We start from the raw sequence: 19,412 nt of genomic DNA, 5'->3' as shown, positions 1-19,412 counted from the left end.
AAAAATGAAAAGGTCAAATGAGAATTTAACATACTAAATAAGTAAAAATGGCTGGAACTGGATCAAACATTGAATGTCTGCTAGACTCTAGAGTGTATCTGCCAATGCATTCCTTTGTTTACTTAGATCACTATTGTAAAATTGCAATAGTGCAGTTGATGAATTGATCGAATAACATGTTTTTATCCACTCTTTTTAGATTTTCTATCAACTGTTGTCTTCAGATACAGTTAGAAAAGCTCTATTATATAAATACTAATATGATCTTTAAAAGAATTTATTTAGGAGGTTTTATGCATTAATAATTCACTTGCAGTTATGTTCGACAAATTATTCTTTTTTTCCTTTTGTAGCTTGAAAAATCTATCTGGGTAAGTCTTATAATGCTTCTGCTCATTATGGTTTAAAGAGCAGATTTCATATTGCCATCATTTTTTATTAAACTTAAGCCATGGGTAAACCAATGAAAAAGTCGGGATTAGTAGGTAAACAAATTTTTTTTTACATACCATTATAGTTTGATTGCTTGAATGGAGATTCTCGAAAACTTCGATTGAAGATCCTTGATGTGTGAAATCTAGTTATAAAATTTATAAACACGAATCATTGGAAAACTGACTACAACACACTTACGGGCAGTGTACCCGTTCGTATGCAGTATAGTAAACCGGTAAATCCGAGGTCGAATACAAAGACTTTGTAAAGCAATTGTTAAAAATAAAGTGATTCAAAAAATGGGGGTTTTTATGGCCGAGTTGCCACGTTGCAAAAGTTAGTAGAAAAAATTAATAATCCCTTAGGATTAATCACAAGAAAGAGAGTTTTGATTTTATGACAAAAGAGATTTAAAAGTCATCCGTCTTGACCTCGCTCAACCACATGTTCGGATTGCACATAAATGAAGTTCAAATTTAATTTAAGTTGATAAAGATAATCGTGACAAAACAAAGACACAAACTGGTACCACCAACGTTTGTAAAATCATTTAAATCACTTAATTAATCAGGTCCTTTGTAAAAGTCAGTTCCACCAATGCTTAAAACAATTTCCCTAACCAACTAGTTTATTTGATCATCAAATTAACAATTATACCTATGTGAAGATAACGTGGTACCACCTACCGTTATACAACACATTAACAAAATAACTCATTTTATTAAATGACATTCACTATCATACCATGGACTAGTGATAACTGTTTATAGACAAACAATTAATAGAAAATCACACATGTATTCAACTAGTACCACTAACGAAGAACACATATGCTACCAATATCAAAATAATAAATAATAAGGAATTAAATTATCAAGATCTCGACACAACGATAATTGAAATCAACTTTGATTTATAAAATAGTGCAATCATACATAATGTCTAACTCCATCAAGATGGATGATAAAAAGATTAGCTACTTATGAGAAGACAACTAAAATTAACAATAATCAAATAGATAAATTGCATAGTAATATAGTCTTTCAAATAAGCAACTAATAGTAATAAAATAGAAAATAATCGAACGAGAGATAGGTTGCGTGTTGTTACTGTTGGAAGTTGGACAAGATAAAACCCCAACAATTGATTTTTGCGGCTGACTTTTTCCACGAACCAAAGCCTCCTTCGATATCTCTCCTCAGAATAATAAAAAACATATATATGCTTCTAATTTTGGGGTCGGTGCAAACAATAAAGAAACAGCCCACTTGTTGGACTTCTAGCCGAGCCCACTTAGGAATTTAGTACTTGAAGCCCAAGTCAAACTCTTCATCTTGTCAAACTAATCCTTTGTTGTCCACGTATAACCAGAGCACAAAATGGAATTATCAATTTGCAATTGTTATAGAATTCTTTATCTCCAATTTTCTGCCATGATGAGCCAATTGTTCCTTCTGCATCTTGAAAATTACCATATCTTGATGCAATTGTATCATAAATCACTATTTGAACCTACAATTCAACAATCACATAATCTATCATAAAATAAATAATATCGCGTAAAATAAATATGTGTAAAATAGGCGATATCAATCCTCGAAAGCCGAATTCATTGCGTTACATTGATTATTCTGGCGGCTAAATGCATACCAGCAGGTGGTCTTTTGGTCTATTTCACTTTTGATGAATGTTTCTGTCTATGTATATATATTCTTTTTAAATAGTCTCATACCAGTATTCTTGCTGCATATAATTGCTAATTGGTTGTTTTAATTAGTATGTATTTCACCTGTAAATTACATGGATGTTCACAGGACCTTATACAGTTATACCTATTTGGATAAATGGTTGGTTTTGTTTCTATAATGGTTGTCTATGAGATACATGTGTCTATTAAAATATATCAAACGATATATGCTAATTACATGGATGTAGTATCTCTCTCTCATTTTAACGTGAAGTGTAATGACAAGTAAGTAAAGTAACAACCATTTATGTTTGTCTAATGACACCATCAGGTCTGGAATTGAACCTAATGTTTACTTTAAGTATCATTTATACATTTTGCATGCTTCATAGTCGGTGTTTATACAACGCCTGCAAATTAGTAGTTATTCAGTACGTAAGGTTTCTATTATGTCTTTTTGGAAATGTTATTAATGCATATATATATTAATATAGGTTTCTATTATGTCTTTTTGGAAATGTTATTAATGTCCTTCACTGATTACCTCAGTGGTTGGACACCCGGACTTTTGTCCAAGAGGTCACGCGTTCGATACTCTCGGTCTGTGATTGCCCGTCTGGATTTTGTCCTGGCTTTCGTGGAGCTTTTACCGGGTGGGGTGGGTGGGGGGAGGGAGGGGATCGGGTAGGTCCACGGTATCCAGTCCGGATATCTGTGATCCGGCCCTTGCTGTTCTAAAAAAAATAATAATAATAAAAATTTAAATGTTTGAACCTTATATTTTTGGGATTAGTTTCCGGGAATGTAAGAAACTTTGAACAAATGTCTATAGTAGGAAATAACTAAAGTTGGGTGTATTGTATGTAAGCAACTCAAAAAAATGTTTATTGTATGTAAGAATTTTGTTTCAACCAATTAAAATCTGACAAGTGGCACCTGTAGATGGTTGTCACGTATGTTTTCTTACATACAATAAACATTTTTTCGAGTTGCTTACATACAATACACACAACTTTAGTTATTTCCTACTATAGACATTTGGTCAAAGATAATTACATTCCAAAAAACTAATCCCATATTTAAACTGGGAAACTATTATACCTATATTTAACAAGTTCCCTGGTTTTCCACAAACACATGATGCTGTGTTGGAGATGGTGAAAATGCCACCGCAATCGAAATAATTAGAAGTACTGCATGGAATTCAGGTTCAAAGAAAGAGAGATGCTCTCCATAGGCTCAAGTTTAAAGGGGCGTTCAGACGTTCATGAAATGAAGATGCCTAAGCTAGAGAAATTGAAAATACTTCTCATGACCACAACTGCATATGTTTTCATGTCTCATGCTTCTTCAAACTGTTTTAGTATTTTCATTGTTTGCTTAGATTGTTTGACTACTGTTTTGTTGGATGTTTGACTCCAGCACTGACTACTGTTTATTCATTACCATTGAATTGCATAAATGATGTGGTTGGTTGAATATGTCCTCTATTAACCACCAGATTAGCCTTTAATTACATTAAAATATCTATTTTTTGTTTAAAATTTCAAATAAAAAACCTGAGTTGATCAGCTAATATGTATAATCTATAATACTTATAAAACAAACCTCTCTTAAAACAAAATCCAAACAATGAGAGCTTTTAACAACATGATAATGTCTCTCTCGAAAATTGTCATCTAGTAATGTCGGGTGAAAGACTATCATCTTAATAAACAAAAAACACTCACGTTAAAATCGATACATGAAATGATTTCTTGTGAGCCACACAAGGATAACTAGGTGTGAATAATATTCAAGATGTGTGGGTTATCTGTGGATTATCATATACAGATATTAGCGGTAATGGTGTGGTTATTAATGTGAAGGTAATTGATGTAAAAGGGGTAATATAGTTATTTTTAAAAAAATGTAAATATGTAGTTGTTGAATATCTAAACTTGGTTATATAATTTTTCACATCTTAATATTTTAATTCATAAAAAGTATTAGCCTAATTATCTATCCGTTATATACTATCATAAAATGAGAAGTACGGGACTGCTTGTTCCTCACATAGGGTCAACTTTTTCTCCATTTTTCAATCTGTTAGTTACACATATGCACGGGATGAAATTTGTAAACAACATATATGCACGGGATGAAATTTGTAAACAACATAACTTGGTTCATTTGTTTGGGGTGTATCTTAAACACCTTATGTAGTCAGTGGCCCAAGTTCAAATTTTGGGGACAGTTTTTTTCTTATACAACATCTTTATTTTATTTTCTTGGCATGTTTACATTCAACTTTTTAAAATATGTTACATCTTTATTTGTAGATTTGTAAATTTAATTAACATCTTTTATGTAAAACATCTTTAACCATTCTTTTTTGACATGTTTAAATACTTTTCTTTTTTAACTTTTCATTATATAGCATATTTAAGTTATCTTTTATATTTCATAAAAATAACATATTCAAATATTCCAAGATGTCTTACATTTTAACCTTTTAAATTATGTTACATCCAGTGTTGTAAATAACGGATTTAACGACCGTTAGAATGGTCGTTATAACGGTAACAGAGATCCACCCTTACGTTAAAGGAGTTGGAGGGTAAATTTCAAAGTCTGGGTCAATAAAGGTCAAATAACGGATTTAACGACCTTAACAAACATTATAACGAGAGCTAACTGTCAAATAACGAGATTTAACGATCAAATTACAGATTTAACGGTCAAAAGACATCCTTTTTGACTAATTTTGTTAGAAAATTGCTAATATGTCGTTTGTGCATAATTAAAAGCAGTCAAGTTTTAAATTTATAAAATCAAGGAAATATCAAACTAAACACACACTCACGGACAGTGGATCCGTTCGTTTGTAATATAGCTATTAAGTAAGACCAGGTTCGTTCGCAGGGACTATGTTTAAGAACTAAGTAAGACTAAGTAATTCTAAGATTGGTTGGGGGTTTTGTGACCGAGTTGTCACGTTGCTTTTTTGAAATCAGTTAATAAAAAAATTTAGTTAGTAATTCCTAGGAATTAATCGAAAGAAAGTTGTTTTAAACAGAAAGATTAAAAGTCATCTACCTCAAATCAGATTTATGACATGTTTCAGGTTGCATAGATTAATACAATAGTTGGGATCTAAATAAGTAACTAGACTCGGTCACGTGGGTACCAGTCTATCCGCTAATAAATCCGTGTCTCCTACTCAAATCCCCTAACTGATTAGCTACAAGTGTGAGTACCACCTTATCAACCTAAAGTTGTCTAACCAATTAACTTGTTTAAATATTTAAATAACAATCTTGTCTAGTTGACTTACCAAGCCATTTAACAGATTAATTTTTGTTATTATTATGTTGTTCAGTGTCATACGCAATAAATGTTACGTCTCCGGGGACAAATCTAGTTACAGTAATAAGTATTAAAAAATATATATACAAGAGATTATATATACTTAAATTTTACGAGAGTAAGTAACCGCACGTTGCGACGGTGAGATGGTGAGGATGATAGGTCATAAAGTGTGATAGCCAAATGCCTTAACCGTATGGACTCCGTCATCGGATTTAAAAATTTGTCGAAAATATATCAAATGGTATCTCTAATGAAAAAACATGAAATTTTAAGAACACCCATATAATTTTTATAATTTATCGATGCACAGTTTTTGAAATAAAAATTTTTAAATGAATTGGAGGAATAAATGATTTATGATTGGTTTAGATTCGAGTGGAAACGTTATTTTAGGTAAATATTGAATAGTCAGGTTGTACATTTTGGGGATGAAACTCAAAATTTAGTTGAATTTGCTATCAATAGATATACCAAAAATTGAATAGAATTGAAGAAGAAGAAGAAGGGGTGTCGATATGATGGAAGGGTTAAGAAGTGATGAAATGGAGATCCATATGGTGTCGTCGACGGAGTCAGCGGAGTACAGAGGTCTGAAGTGGGCGGTCGCTCATTCGTCAATCATAGGACTGGATGCGGAATGGAAGCCCACCGTCCATGGCGGCGGCGGCGGTGGTGGACAACCTCCTCCGGTGTTGCTTCTGCAAATAGCATGTAGACTCATTAATAATAATATTGATGATAAGGAGGAGGGGGTGGTATATCTGGTAGACCTGTCGGAGAGGGAGCTGCTGCCATCAATATACGAAATGCTAAAAGAAGACGTATTTGAATGTCGAAATGTATTGAAACTTGGGTTTCGTTTCAAACAAGACCTCCTTTACTTGTCCTCTACTTTCCGCTCCCTCGGCGGCTTTCATACGGTCTGTCTGTCTTTCTGATTGTTAAATAAATTACTACTAGAGTATTTAAACATCGCTACTTTTACCTAATTATATATCCTATATTACATTACATTACAGTATATGATATGATAATTAATAATAACATGTGTGTTGTATTGGTGGTGAAGGTGGAACCATATATGGATATCGCAATCATATACAACACTCATCTACAAACCACCACCATCACAAGTAGAAGTAGAAGTAGAAAAAGAAAGGGACAGAACAGCCTATCATCCATCTGTCAGGAACTTCTAGGCTTTTCTTTATCAAAGGTATGTATGTATGGGGGGTTACTCCTCCTCTCACTCCTCTCTTCTCCATTGTATTTCTATCAAAGTCCTTCCTTTCATTTCATTTTTCAGGAACTTCAATGCAGTGACTGGTCACAACGTCCTCTTACAAAAGACCAAACCACTTATGCTGCGTTGGATGCTCTTTGTTTGATTCACATCTTCCATGTCTTTTACCATACCCTTCTCACTCAAGGTTTCCTTCTTCTTGTATAGTGATAAAGGCTTATTTGATTCTATTTAAACACGGGCCGCAAACAACTTCTTACCCAAAGATATTGCTTACATGATGGAGTGAGTGTATGTAAGTGACTGGAGCTTGGCAGTTGGCACCCACATACAACTAGAAATAGAATACCACTTTTGCATAGAGGCTACTTAAATATATATATATATATATATATATATGATATACTCACTTAATAGAGAATTAGAATACCACAAAATATTGCTTCTATATATATGCATCGCTTTCTTCTATCCTAACCTCTGTAAACTGAAACAAGATATCCGTTATCCTCAATGCAGGAGCCTTGCAAAGTCTCACTCAACTTGATTCTTCAGCTTCAACTCTTGGGTTGAAACAAATTCTTCAGGAACCTAGAAATTCAACTAAAATATTGAGGACCACAGTTTGTGAAGCCGTAGAGATGATTAGAGCTACTATGACCAAATACCCTCAGCGACTGCATGCTGTACTCGGAGCAAGTTTGAGGAAATCAAGTCAGGATAGCATACCCATGGATTATGTACTCTTGCAGATTGTAAGACAATACGGTGATAAAATACTACTGACAGAATCAGATGGAAATCCGAAAACATCAAGAAGAAAAGGAAAACGGAAGTCCTCTACTGGGTTCACATGCAGAGAAAAACGAGTAGATGATACTGGTGAATGGCATGGCCCAGCACCATGGGACTATTTGTTGGGTGGTGATGGATGCCCCAAGTTTCTTTGTGATGTGATGGTAGGTAGCACATTTCTCATATATATATATATAATTTTACAGTATCTTTAAACTTATTCCAATTTTCTTTCTAATTGTTACTCCCTTTCTACCATAGTTATTTCAATGTTTGTTGGGGTCTTAGGAACATAGAAGTATCTGAATATTGTCTAAGTACCATTCGACAAGTATAAAGCAGGAACAGTATTGTCCACTCTTTGCTATCAACATATAAGTTGATTTTTCTTTTCATGTTCCAAAGAAGGAATGTATTTGGCAAGCCCAGTATGGAAATAGTTTCTCCCTAGAGGTTGAAGATTGAAGGTGTTAATGAGATTTGGCTGGCTAGTAGTGATGGGTGGCAGCAAATGTTCCTGCTATCATGTTTTTTTTTTGTCATTTATATTAGATAGTCAACTGGGTACTCCAAATTCGTCTCTTCTTATTGTGGTAAGAATCAGAAGCAAGGGTCACGGTAGGTGTTTTAATTGTTTTATTGCTCTCAGGTGGAAGGCTTAGCAAAACATTTAAGGTGTGTTGGAATTGATGCAGCCGTTCCCTATTCAAGGAAGCCTGAAACCAGGTATTACTTCTTCAACACACACAGTCTCCCAAGTTCAAGTTTTTATTCCTTTTCTTCTCGGGGGGGGGGGGCGCTGGACAGTTCCAAACCATAACTTAGAAATGTATTTGGTATATTTTGTCAGTGCCAGATTTGTTTCATTTTTTTGTTTATTCATCTTTAGGGAGTTGATAGATCAAGCTATTAAAGAGAAGAGAGTTCTTCTAACAAGAGATGCCAAACTCTTGAGACATGAATATCTGTTAGAAAATCAGATATATAGAGTGAAGAGTCTTCTAAAAAATGACCAGCTACTTGAGGTATTGATCAGTCTAAAGATGAGAATACAAGATTTCTAGTTTATACTTATTTAACAGATCGGCTGAAGGATACTGCCATACCTGATTGATATCCATATTTGTGAGTAAAGTTTTAAAGGTAACCTATAAACCCAATATATTTATGGACAATAATGAATGAATCCCCTAACTAATCAACTATCATTTTAATCCTTTGTGTACCGTTAACTAAACTCTAAGGGATTAAAATGATAACTAAATAAGGGATTAAACGATAACCAATTCAAATTTAATAGTACTAACATTGCCTTTAAGGGATAAAGCGGTAAATTGTTCCACGTTTGAGGAGAAAACGTTATTAATCCATTTATTTGAGGCCAGCTTTTGGATGTTATCATAGAGGCATCTTGCAGCTAATTTTTCAGCTGGTTAACATCATAAGTCTAAAAAGTTACAGTACCCCGTTCATCTGAAGGGACTCAACTGTCTCATACTCCGTTTTAGATTAAGATCTCATAATCCTTAGAAATAATAAAGCTTAATTTTGGATGGTATTTGACCTTCAGTTTGAGGGTTAATAATGGTTCAGTCTTTGGATTTTAACAAATTTATAGTTTTAGCCCTTGACAGTTTATTTGGTATTCTTTAACTTGGATTTAGCTGTTAAAAAACCCCCTGTGAGCGGCTATCTCAGGTTAATGCTTTTGTAGTAAGTGTTAAGGTTTAATAAGGGTTTAATCCTCAAACTTTTACCTATTTATCTGGTTAACCCTATAAATATTTCCTCAAATGAATGATAAATTTTGTTAATGGGTTAAATGATAATTGGTGAAAGTGTTAAGATTGAATTATTGTTAAGCTTTATATATGCAGGTGATTGAAACTTTCCAGTTGAATATTTGTGAGGATCAACTGATGTCCAGATGCACAAAATGCAATGGCAGATTCATCCAGAAACCACTCTCAATGGAAGAGGCAATTGAAGCAGCAAAGGGGTTTCAAGTGATCCCTAACTGTTTGTTTGATAGAAACATTGAGTTCTGGCAGTGCACTGACTGTCATCAACTTTACTGGGAGGTCTGGACTCTGATTCTATGTCGGTGTTTCAACTTGTCACTGTTTGTGTTTCACTTATACCATGTGTCCGGGTTTTGCAGGGAACACAATATCACAATGCAGTACAAAAATTCATTGATGTCTGCAAGATTAGCTCAACCACGTGAAGGCACTCAGGGCTACTTTAAGCTTATTAATTTTTGCATGTTTTGTTTCTTGTCTTTTAATTTCACAATTTTGAAACACAGACTACTTAGTTTAGTACATTTCTATCCCACCACTTTGTTTGTTGACGATTCTTGTTAATACAATGTACTTAGTTTAGTATTTGATACAAGAAAATATGAAGACGGGGCACTTTATTACAAGCAGAATGTTTTGCTTTATGCCTACTGGCTGAGGACGTGGTGTACCAAGACGCGACTTCGGCAACCGCCAATTTTATATGATTTTTTTTTTTTTGAATGGTAAATTAGGGCAAGCGGCATGCCTTTCATATACCCAACTCTAATTCCAGCGGAAATCCATGATGGGAAAACTCATGTCTCCATTCCTATGAGCATTTTGCTCACACCAGGATATGAACCCAAGACTTTTCGGTCTCAGACTCCACCATATACCAATCGATCTATTGATGATTGGTATTTATGATGATGATGTAGAGAAGGAGAGAAGTATTGAATTTTACATGGTATTAATAAATTTATTTCAGTTAGTTTACATTTGGAGAGCGAGTGTTGATGTAGAAGTGATTTTAAGGAAAAACATAGGAAATTCCTTGTTCTTGCGATTTTGCAATTTATGTTAATAGCTATCTGCTTTACAAGATAGTATATATATTGAGATTAATCTTAGTATGGATATCATAAATCTTACTTTGAGGTTTAGTGTTCAACATTGAAACATAATTTCTTTATCTGATCAGTTAACACTCTAGTTGGTCAAAAAGCATTTTTAACGTGGACATTACAAATACACTAAAACTTATGCGTTAAGATCACAAGGGGCCACATTTCCAAAGAGGGGTTTGAGAAGCCATACTGACAAAAGCTGTGAGACCATGGCGTATGCAGGGGAGAAGCTGTTAACAGGGAAGGTGGAGCCGTTATTTTGTTTATTGTTTTTTCTTGAATAGATATTTAAGTAAACAAGGATTAGGTACTTCACGCGTCGTTGTAGGTACATGTTTTACAAGCTTAAAAAGTAGTTCAATCTAAAGATTAAGAAAGAAAAATAACATTAACGCAAATAAGTGAATAACACCAGACTTGCCTTCACTCCTACAAGAATTCCCTATTGTCACACATGCTATATAGTAAACTTCCAACTTGTTGTAAACCTATAGGCTAATATCATTTCATATCATTTTATTTAATATTCGCCCATGCTATGTGCTTCATATCAAGTCTTTATAACATAACATTTGGTTAAATTTTAGTTGAATGAATACATACAAAATAAGTTAAGGTCAATATAGGTCTAATGACTCGAGCACCCTGCGAGCTTGAATGTGCAAAGCCATGAGTCTTTGATCAGGATCAAGAGTGGAACCAAATTGACTTGCAGCCCATATCAGGGAAGCAGATTTCTCACCCAAGAGACGCCTTATGTCATCATGTATAGCTGCCATGGGTGCCCCTTCCCTCCCATTCACATGTCCAATCAATAACAACAGGAACTCTCCACATTTCATCCTGATGGAAAACCACATTCTTATGTCATCATGTGTGTCTTTCACTAGCATACTCATGCTGATTTTGCACAATTGAATAAAAGAATGTTTGATTTATAGATCCTTATATTAACATCATCCAAGAGATGGAATCCTACCTCAAATTTTCATCAGCTTGTTTGTCTCCTATAAGCAACGCCACTTCCTCAATGCCATTACATTCCTCGAAATCCTGATACAATCATTCAACATTTCAACCACATAAGAGAGTGGATGTTTGATTTGGAAGAAGCTGACAAAGGGATAAAGCAAAACTAGAGGCCATCGTTAGTACATCAAAATATATACTTGTGTTGTTGTTGAACCCCCTTGAGTGTATTTGTTAATTAGGATACCAGTGAGATGATACATACCGATTGATTAATAGATGAGTCCAACATAATTGAGATGAGAGCATCTAAGCATGCACCTTGCACAAGCGGTCCCCGTGTTGCTAATATGTTCATCAAAACCTGCATAAATCAAATTTTGTGAGTTTATTTAGCTTGTTCTTCCCAGGCTATCTTGAAGAACTATTACAAACCTAAGTCTTTGGCCATAATATCTATACCAAGTGCAACACTTTCGATTGCTATGCTGCTTCTAGAAATATATATATATATATATATATAAATCATCCAGACAAATTGAATAAAAATTATAAACTATGGTCTAACAACTAATATTCCCTTTAAAGCCCAGGAAAATTATAACAAAGTAGATAAATCCTTTGAATTAAGTGATTTCTTCACGGAAGACAGTGAAGTTGTGCACATAAAGTTAATAAAACCCAAAATGGCACTATTTTCATGTTAAGAACAAGAATAATGACACGCATGATTAAACTTCAAGAGAAATGAATGAAACTAATGTTAAAAGTTAGGATTACAAAGGGTTTACAAGATTTACATTTCCACCCTATCGTATTGAAGAAGCTGTCACGAACTCTTGGAGATTATACAAATCACACCCATACAAAGCTACTACATAATTTGATCCACACCAAATAGATGGTCTACTGGTAATGAGCAAAGGTAATGCTGGTTCTCTGTTGGTTATCAAAAAGTCATTGGAAGAATCTCTGGTTTGGTGCCAAATTTGTCCAAAAGTACCATATTTTTTGGCACTATTTCTGAAAGGGATAAACAGGATCTTTTACAAATTCTGCCATTCAGATGTGGAAAACTTCCTGTAAAGTATTTGGGGGTGCCTTTGTCAGCAAAAAAGTTGAGAGTCAAGGACTGCAAAGTGTTAATTGATAAAGTTAAAGACAAAATAGAAGGTTGGAGGAATAAGGTTTTATTCTATGCAAAAGTGGGCTTCAGTTTATATGTTGCCTGATGCAGTTGTCAAAGAAATTGAAAGGTTGTTTAAAAGATTTTTGTGGAATTCTGGAGAGTCTACTAAGGGAAAGGCTAGAATTGCTTGGAAAAATGTTTGTAGACCTAAAGAGCAAGGTAGTTTGGGCATCAAGCCATTAAGGACTTAAAAAGATGGAATGAAGTGCTTTTCATAAGACAGTTTTGGAAAATTCTGGAAAATAAGGAGTCTCTATGGGCTAAATGGGTTAATGTGGTTAAATTAAAGAACAAGAGCATTTGGGAGATCACTGTGGACAAAATTGATAGTTGGGGATGGAAAACCATGATAAATATTAGAGACAGTCAAAAATCACATTGTATATGATATTGGTGATGGTCTACAGGTGTCCATGTGGTATGATAAGTGGTGTAATGAAGGCCCTTTATGTGAGTTCATCACTAGAAGGGATTTATATGATGCCAAATTGGATAATAAAAGCAAGTTACCTGATATGGTTATAAATGGGAGATTAGTTTGGCCTCATGGAAATTTCCTGTTCTAAATAAAATAATTACTCGACTTCAAGGTAACAAGAAGGATAAAGTCCAGTGGATTTCAAGATCAAACAAAAAAAATGGAGTTTTCAACCAAACAGGCTTGGCTGGATTTAAGAGATAATTGGCCTAAGGTGGACTGGAATCATATGGTATGGTATAGTCAATTGATCCCTAGACATTCTTCTATTTTGTGGCTGGCAATCCAGGGGAGGCTCATGACACAGGACAAGCTAAGCAGATGGCAAAATCATGATAATTTGCTATGTACTTTCTGTAAAAGAATGGCAGATAAAGATAGTCACACAAACTTGTTTTTCCAATGTGAGAATGCTCAGAAGGTGTGGACTAATATGAAGAGTTTGGCATTGAGGATGAACAATGGTAGCAGTCTTAATGATGTTGTGACTGATCTTGCTGCTAAGAAGACAAAGAATAGTATTGGGCTGATTGTTAACAAGTTAGTTGTGGCTGCAACAGTCTACTTTATATGACAGGAAAGAAGTTGGAGATTATTCAAGGAGGAGGAAAGGAGTGGGGAAACTTTATGTAAGAGTATTAAGGAGTGTATTAGAAATAAGCTGGTATCCTTGAAGGTCAGAAAATCTGGAAATGTGTTAATTATGGCTGATAAAAGGAATCTAAGATGGATGAATAATAGTATGGTTGGTATTTGAATGCTCAGAAGATAACATCAAAGGAAGATGCAGGATATTGATAGGAATCGTATGTTGGTGTAATGGTGTGAGTGTAATGTTTGTTTTGTGTAATGTGGTTAGTGCTTGGGGATGTCCAAGCTGTATTTTCTATTATTTGTACATATCTTTGATATAAATATAATTCACACTTCTAATTAAAAAAGATGGGATTCTATGGTAAATGGAGTACCGCTAAGCTTATGAGCCATGAAGATACAAGTTTGGAAATACAGACGAGCCATTGGGTCTTTCATTTTACCAAATGTATAAACAAATGAAAATTCAGAATCAGCAAAATTAGACACAAAACCCTAAATAAATAAAGAAAAAAAGAAAAAAAAAAGGTAAAACTTATTAGGGGAATAAGGAGAAAACAAGGGTATATATGTTGTGGATTAACCATCACCTGGCAGAATAAGTAAAAGAAAAGGCCTCATATGTCTTGGGTTTTGGTGCCTTGCATAATAAATGCATAAATTATGGGCAGGGGCGCAGGTAGCTAGGGGCAGAGGGGGGGGGGGGGGGGGGGGGGCCGACCCCCCGAAATTTTTTTTACGATGTAGGGGGTATATATTTTTCGTGTAGAAAATTTTGGACATATCCGGTTTCGACCCCCCATTTTAATTGTGAATTTTTTTTTATATACCAAACAATAAAATTGATCCATTACATTTACATAAGCCCATTCAAAATTACTTAGCCCAAATAAAAACCAATAAACTAATTTACTTAACCCATTAAAAATTAGAAAAAAAAAAAGGAACGGACAAAACATAAAAAAAAAACTCCCGCTCCTGAGTCTCTCTTCCCCCCTTTCTGTCCACTGCCACCGACGACCACCTCCACCTGGCCGCCGCCGTCCAACACTCCGCCGCGACCAGCCTCTTGCCCAGTTGCCCTCCCATTGATTTCAGGTATGTATGTCTTTTATTAATTTATTTAGGGTTTGAATGAAAATTAGGGATTTAGTTTTTAATGTAAATTAGGGATTTAGTTTTTGTTAATTGTAATTGAAATTGGGTTGATTACTTGATTTATTAACTTGATTTGTTAATTACTATTAACTTGATTTGTTAATTATTATTTGTAATTTTTGTGGTTGTAGGATAGATTTTAAAAGAAAGAATGAAGAACAAAACCATAACTTCTTTTTTTAAAAGAAAGAATCAAGAACAAGTAGGAGGAATTGATGATGAAGAACAACAAGAAAGTAAACGTCAAAAAGCTTCAACGAGCGAACCGGTTATTGGTCCGGATACTTGCAATCAACAAATTCCACGAGCTAACATCTTGCAATCAACAAATTCCACGAGCTAACATCAAAGAAGTGGATGTTACTAGCCTAGAAAAAGAGATCCCGCTAAACGACTTGAAATGTGAAAATATCCGGTTAAGGTAAGTGAGCATGTAAGGCTAGCGTATATATCATTAGGAGTGTATCAACCTAATCTTGAAGTGTATAAGCCTAGAGGTCCAAAGAATAATCTTCGTCGATTTAAATATGTTTGGTTTGGTATGTTCCCTAATTGGTTAGAGTATTCTCCAACAACACACAAGGCTTATTGTTTTTTATGTTATTTGTATAAGGATAAACCAAATGAGCAAAGTGGTCATAGTGCATTTAGTTGTGAAGGATTTGACAATTGGAAAAAGGTTAATGATGGATATAATTTTCCTTTTTTGAAGCACGTTAAATCTTTAACACACAAAAAGGCATTTGTGTTTGCTACTGATTTAGTGAATCAAGAAGCACACATTGAAAATTTCATAGAAAAAGAAAGTGAAGAGCAAATAAGGAAAAACCGTTTAAGATTGAAAAGTACAAATAATGTAATTCGTTGGTTAACATACCAAGCTTGTGCTTTACGAGGACATGATAATTTTCCAAGTCAAAGAATCAAGGTAACTTTCTTGAATTGCTAAAACTATTAGCTTCTTATAATGATGATCTTGCAAATGTTATTTTGGCAAATGCTCCTAGAAATTGCAAGTATACATCTTCTCATATACAACAAGAAGTTCTTAGTATTATGGCAAATATGGCAAATAAAGTGAAAGTATATACGGGAAGAAGTGGGGGATTCTTGTTTTTGTGTCATGGTTGATGAGTCACGGGATGAATCCAAAAAAGAGCAAATGGCCATAGTCTTAAGATTTGTTGATGCGAAAGGGGTGATACGGGAAAGGTTCTTGGATACAGTTCATGTAGAAAATACAGTTGCGGCGACTTTAAAGGCTAGTTTGTGGAATAGACTTTTGAATGGAAACTTTGATACTGGAAAAATTCGTGGTCAAGGCTATGACGGTGCTAGCAATATGAGTGGGGAATGGAACGGATTACAGGCACTCGTTCGGCAGCATACTCCTTGTGCATATTACGTTCATTGCTTTGCTCACAGGTTACTTACTTTTTATTTTGGTTCGTTCTTTTTTTGGTTTGACTAAATACTCATATGGTGTTGAATTTTTTTTTCTTTTTTACAGGTTACAACTTGCCTTAGTTTGTGTCTCAAAGGAAGTTGATCCAGTACACGAGTTCTTTGATAAATTAGCTTATGTAATAAATGTGGTTTGTGGTTCTAGTAAGCGTCACGATGAGTTACAAAAGGCGAAGGCAATTGAGAATAAAGAATTACTAGAGTTGGGTGAAATCAAATCGGGAAAAGGAAAAAACCAAGTCGGGACATTAAGAAGGGTCGGGGATACACGTTGGGGTTCCCATTATAATTCCATTTGTAGTTTGATTAACATATTTGATGTCACTCGGGCTGTTCCCAAGGGAATAATGGACGACAAAACTAATAATACCTGTCCTCAACGTGGAGATGCTCAAATTGCTTATACTCACTTGAAGTCATTCGAGTTTGTGTTTGTTCTTCACATGATGAAAGAGGTGATGCAAAAGACTGATGCACTTTATCAAGGATTACAAAAGAAATCCCAAGACATCCTTAATGCAATGGAGTCAGTTTCAGCCACAAAGGTTAGTCTAAATGTTAGTCTAAATGATTTTAAAAACAATGGATAGGATTCTTTAATTGAGAAAGTTATTTTTTTTTGTCAAAGATATGAAACAGAGCAGCCTGATATGAAGGCTCCATATAAATCTACCCGGTATCGGCCTCGTAAAAGTGATCTTCATTTTACATTTGAACATTTTTACCGAGTAGATTTGTTTATGGAGACATTGGATAAGCAAATACATGAGATGGATTGTAGATTCAGTGAGCAATCAGTAGAGTTGTTATCTCTTGGCGCGACTTTATGCTCAAAACAGATTAATATTGGTGACATTGTTCTTCTTGTTGAGAAATATTATCCTATGGACTTTACTGAGCAGGAGAGAAATCAATTAAGATGTCAATTGGAGACTTTTCAAGTTGAAAGGATAAATAATGCCAAGTTAAGGTAGCAACCCTTTATCATCTCTGCCAAACTCATGTAGAAACTGGGGAAAATAGCATGTACGATTTGGTTGAAAGAGTGTGTCGGCTACTCTTGACACTTCCGGTTTCGACTGCAACAACAGAGGGGATTTTCGGCAATGAAGATATTCAAGACTCGCCTACGTAATAAGATGTTTGATGACAATCTAGCAAACAATATAGTGATTTACATCGAAAAAGAAATTGCTAGCAAGTTTGATGCGGCGTCTATAATTGAAGAATTCAAGGAACTTAAAGGTCCAATGGCTAAACTCTAGTTTCTTTAGTGAATCAAACCAGGTACGAACCGTTTGTCTCATTTTGTCTATTTTTTAATGTTTACTTGTCTTGGACAAATGTTTAACTTTGTTTTTATAATAATAGTATTAGTTTTTAATTTTTGACCCAACCCAAATCACCGACCCTAGAATATTACCCGAAAAATAGCATTAGGAAAAAAAATTTAGATCCGACCCCCCGCCCAGTTTTTTCTAGCTTCACCACTGATTATGGGTACCATACATATATATATATATATATCTCCTCCCCATACATAAGCTTCTGGAACTCCAAACTAGATAGCTTTGATTTGTAGCTGCCTAAGGTATCTCCTCCACTAATATGGTGGTGGTGGTTTTATGCAAGAGTAGACATAAACTTAGTTTTGCAGACAGAAAAGATGTAGTTTCCTAATCATGTTTGTGAAGTGAAGTCACAAAGAACAACAATAGAGAGTCATATGATTGATTTAAGAGTCATATAAAAAGGTAGGTAGGTTGTGACCTGAATTGGTTTGTATTGATGAGCCAAAAGGGTGCTGTGCTTATGGAGTAAACAACATCCTTCCAGAACTCTAAGGGCAAGGGAAACTTCAGCATCAGTAGAGGGACTAGTGATTTTCAAGGGTTGAACGCTGAAAATGTGATCTAAATTGCTCACTATCTCATCCTCCCCCGTGTCTTCTTGTCGTAAAGAGTGTTCAAACACAACTGGGACCACTATCAACAACAACACCACAAATTTATTACTAAGTCGTTTTTTTTTTAAGAAACATTGAAAAAACCATATACTAATAGTAGTTTCTTTTTTAAGAACGCTCATCCAGGTAGGTAGTTTATATTCAGTCGATAACTGGCTGACCGAACAAAAACAGTTATAAGTGTATGTATCAAATATAGAAGAGGAAAGCAATAAATATATATTGATGGGGGGAGGGAGGGAGGAGTGTACCTTGGAGAGCGGGGATGGATTGGGTGTGAGAGAATATAGTATTGATGATGATGGCGGAATCAGAGGCGGCGGCGGCGATGGATCTGAGGAATTTGAGGATGCTGCGAAGACCACGCAATCGTAAGAAAGAGAAATCGGAACGAGCGTCACGAAGACCGGTTCCAAGGGCCAGCGTTACCTCCCTTTTTACTCTCTCTTCCTCCAGTCTTGTGCTCACCTCCCACCACCATGATTTTGATTTTTCCTCCTCCTCCTCCTCTTCTTTTCTATTATTATTATTATTATTATTATTATTATTTATTGTTTCTGTTCCTGCTGCTGCAAATTCCTCCTTCCACAACGCCTTCTTCAGATACATCTCTCTCTCCCCTCTCTCCCCCCTTCCTTCCTGGACCGATATAACCGATCGACCCAACACAACACCGTTTTTTTTTTTTTCAGGCCCAACACAACACCGTTTTCTTCTTCTAATTCACCCCACTTAAAATACTTATAATATCTACTTGGATTTACATATAATATCTTTTAAAAACTTAATTTAAAACATATACTCTTTCACTCCTAAAATAATTATGCTACATCTTTTACATTAATAACCTCCACTTTTTGTCGTCATCGCTAACTACCACCATACTATCACATCACACAGACATGTGATTACTTTATGTATTTCTATCTATAGTATCATGATCACTTTTTCATATATATATATATATATATATATATATATATATATATATATATATATATATATATATAATTAGTACAACACGTAAGTTAACCTATAATATAGTTTTTTTTTAAATATTAAACGTTTCAATGGTCAGAACTTGTTCGTCCCACTTATCATCTCTATGTCCTTCGGGCACGATGTCATTCGAATTTTTTGGGAAAAGGTGGTGATATTCATACCACGTAAAT

At 34.7% G+C, this 19,412-nt stretch overlaps 2 protein-coding genes across 2 annotated transcripts; one reads left to right on the top strand and one right to left on the bottom strand.

Annotated features, from left to right (window-relative positions):
• The first annotated feature begins 5,906 nt into the window (after positions 1 to 5,906).
• On the top strand, positions 5,907 to 9,939 carry LOC122603894. Its single transcript, XM_043776740.1, has 8 exons — positions 5,907 to 6,393; positions 6,543 to 6,689; positions 6,780 to 6,903; positions 7,236 to 7,675; positions 8,161 to 8,237; positions 8,401 to 8,536; positions 9,389 to 9,592; positions 9,673 to 9,939. Exons 1-8 carry the CDS (start codon positions 5,989 to 5,991, stop codon positions 9,736 to 9,738), a joined length of 1,599 nt encoding a protein of 532 aa, XP_043632675.1. The 5' UTR covers positions 5,907 to 5,988; the 3' UTR covers positions 9,739 to 9,939.
• An 852-nt stretch (positions 9,940 to 10,791) lies between these two features.
• LOC122606212 lies at positions 10,792 to 18,962 on the bottom strand. Its single transcript, XM_043779171.1, has 5 exons — positions 18,492 to 18,962; positions 18,045 to 18,259; positions 11,657 to 11,755; positions 11,402 to 11,475; positions 10,792 to 11,265 (listed from the first exon to the last, which is right to left on the bottom strand). The coding sequence occupies exons 1-5, from the start codon at positions 18,847 to 18,849 to the stop codon at positions 11,040 to 11,042; spliced, it is 972 nt and encodes a 323-aa protein (XP_043635106.1). The 5' UTR covers positions 18,850 to 18,962; the 3' UTR covers positions 10,792 to 11,039.
• Positions 18,963 to 19,412: the final 450 nt, after the last annotated feature.

This window comes from Erigeron canadensis, chromosome 6, assembly GCF_010389155.1.
Source record: "Erigeron canadensis isolate Cc75 chromosome 6, C_canadensis_v1, whole genome shotgun sequence".
Taxonomy (NCBI): domain Eukaryota; kingdom Viridiplantae; phylum Streptophyta; class Magnoliopsida; order Asterales; family Asteraceae; genus Erigeron; species Erigeron canadensis.
Note: the sequence above shows the minus strand (reverse complement) of the source record. Positions and strands in the feature narration are given on the sequence as shown.

Bases quoted from the DNA above. Each gene is read 5' to 3' on its own strand.
- LOC122606212 (XM_043779171.1), bottom strand. From the start codon at position 18,849: ATGTATCTGAAGAAGGCGTTGTGGAAGGAGGAATTTGCAGCAGCAGGA. The intron at 18,260-18,491 runs GTACACTCCTCC...TGTTGTTGATAG, and splicing joins ATCCATCCCCGCTCTCCAAG to TGGTCCCAGTTGTGTTTGAA. The intron at 11,266-11,401 runs GTAGGATTCCAT...GTTTTCCATCAG, and splicing joins CAAGCTGATGAAAATTTGAG to GATGAAATGTGGAGAGTTCC.
- LOC122603894 (XM_043776740.1), top strand. From the start codon at position 5,989: ATGATGGAAGGGTTAAGAAGTGATGAAATGGAGATCCATATGGTGTCG. The intron at 6,394-6,542 runs GTCTGTCTGTCT...TTGGTGGTGAAG, and splicing joins CCCTCGGCGGCTTTCATACG to GTGGAACCATATATGGATAT. The intron at 8,537-9,388 runs GTATTGATCAGT...TTATATATGCAG, and splicing joins AAAATGACCAGCTACTTGAG to GTGATTGAAACTTTCCAGTT.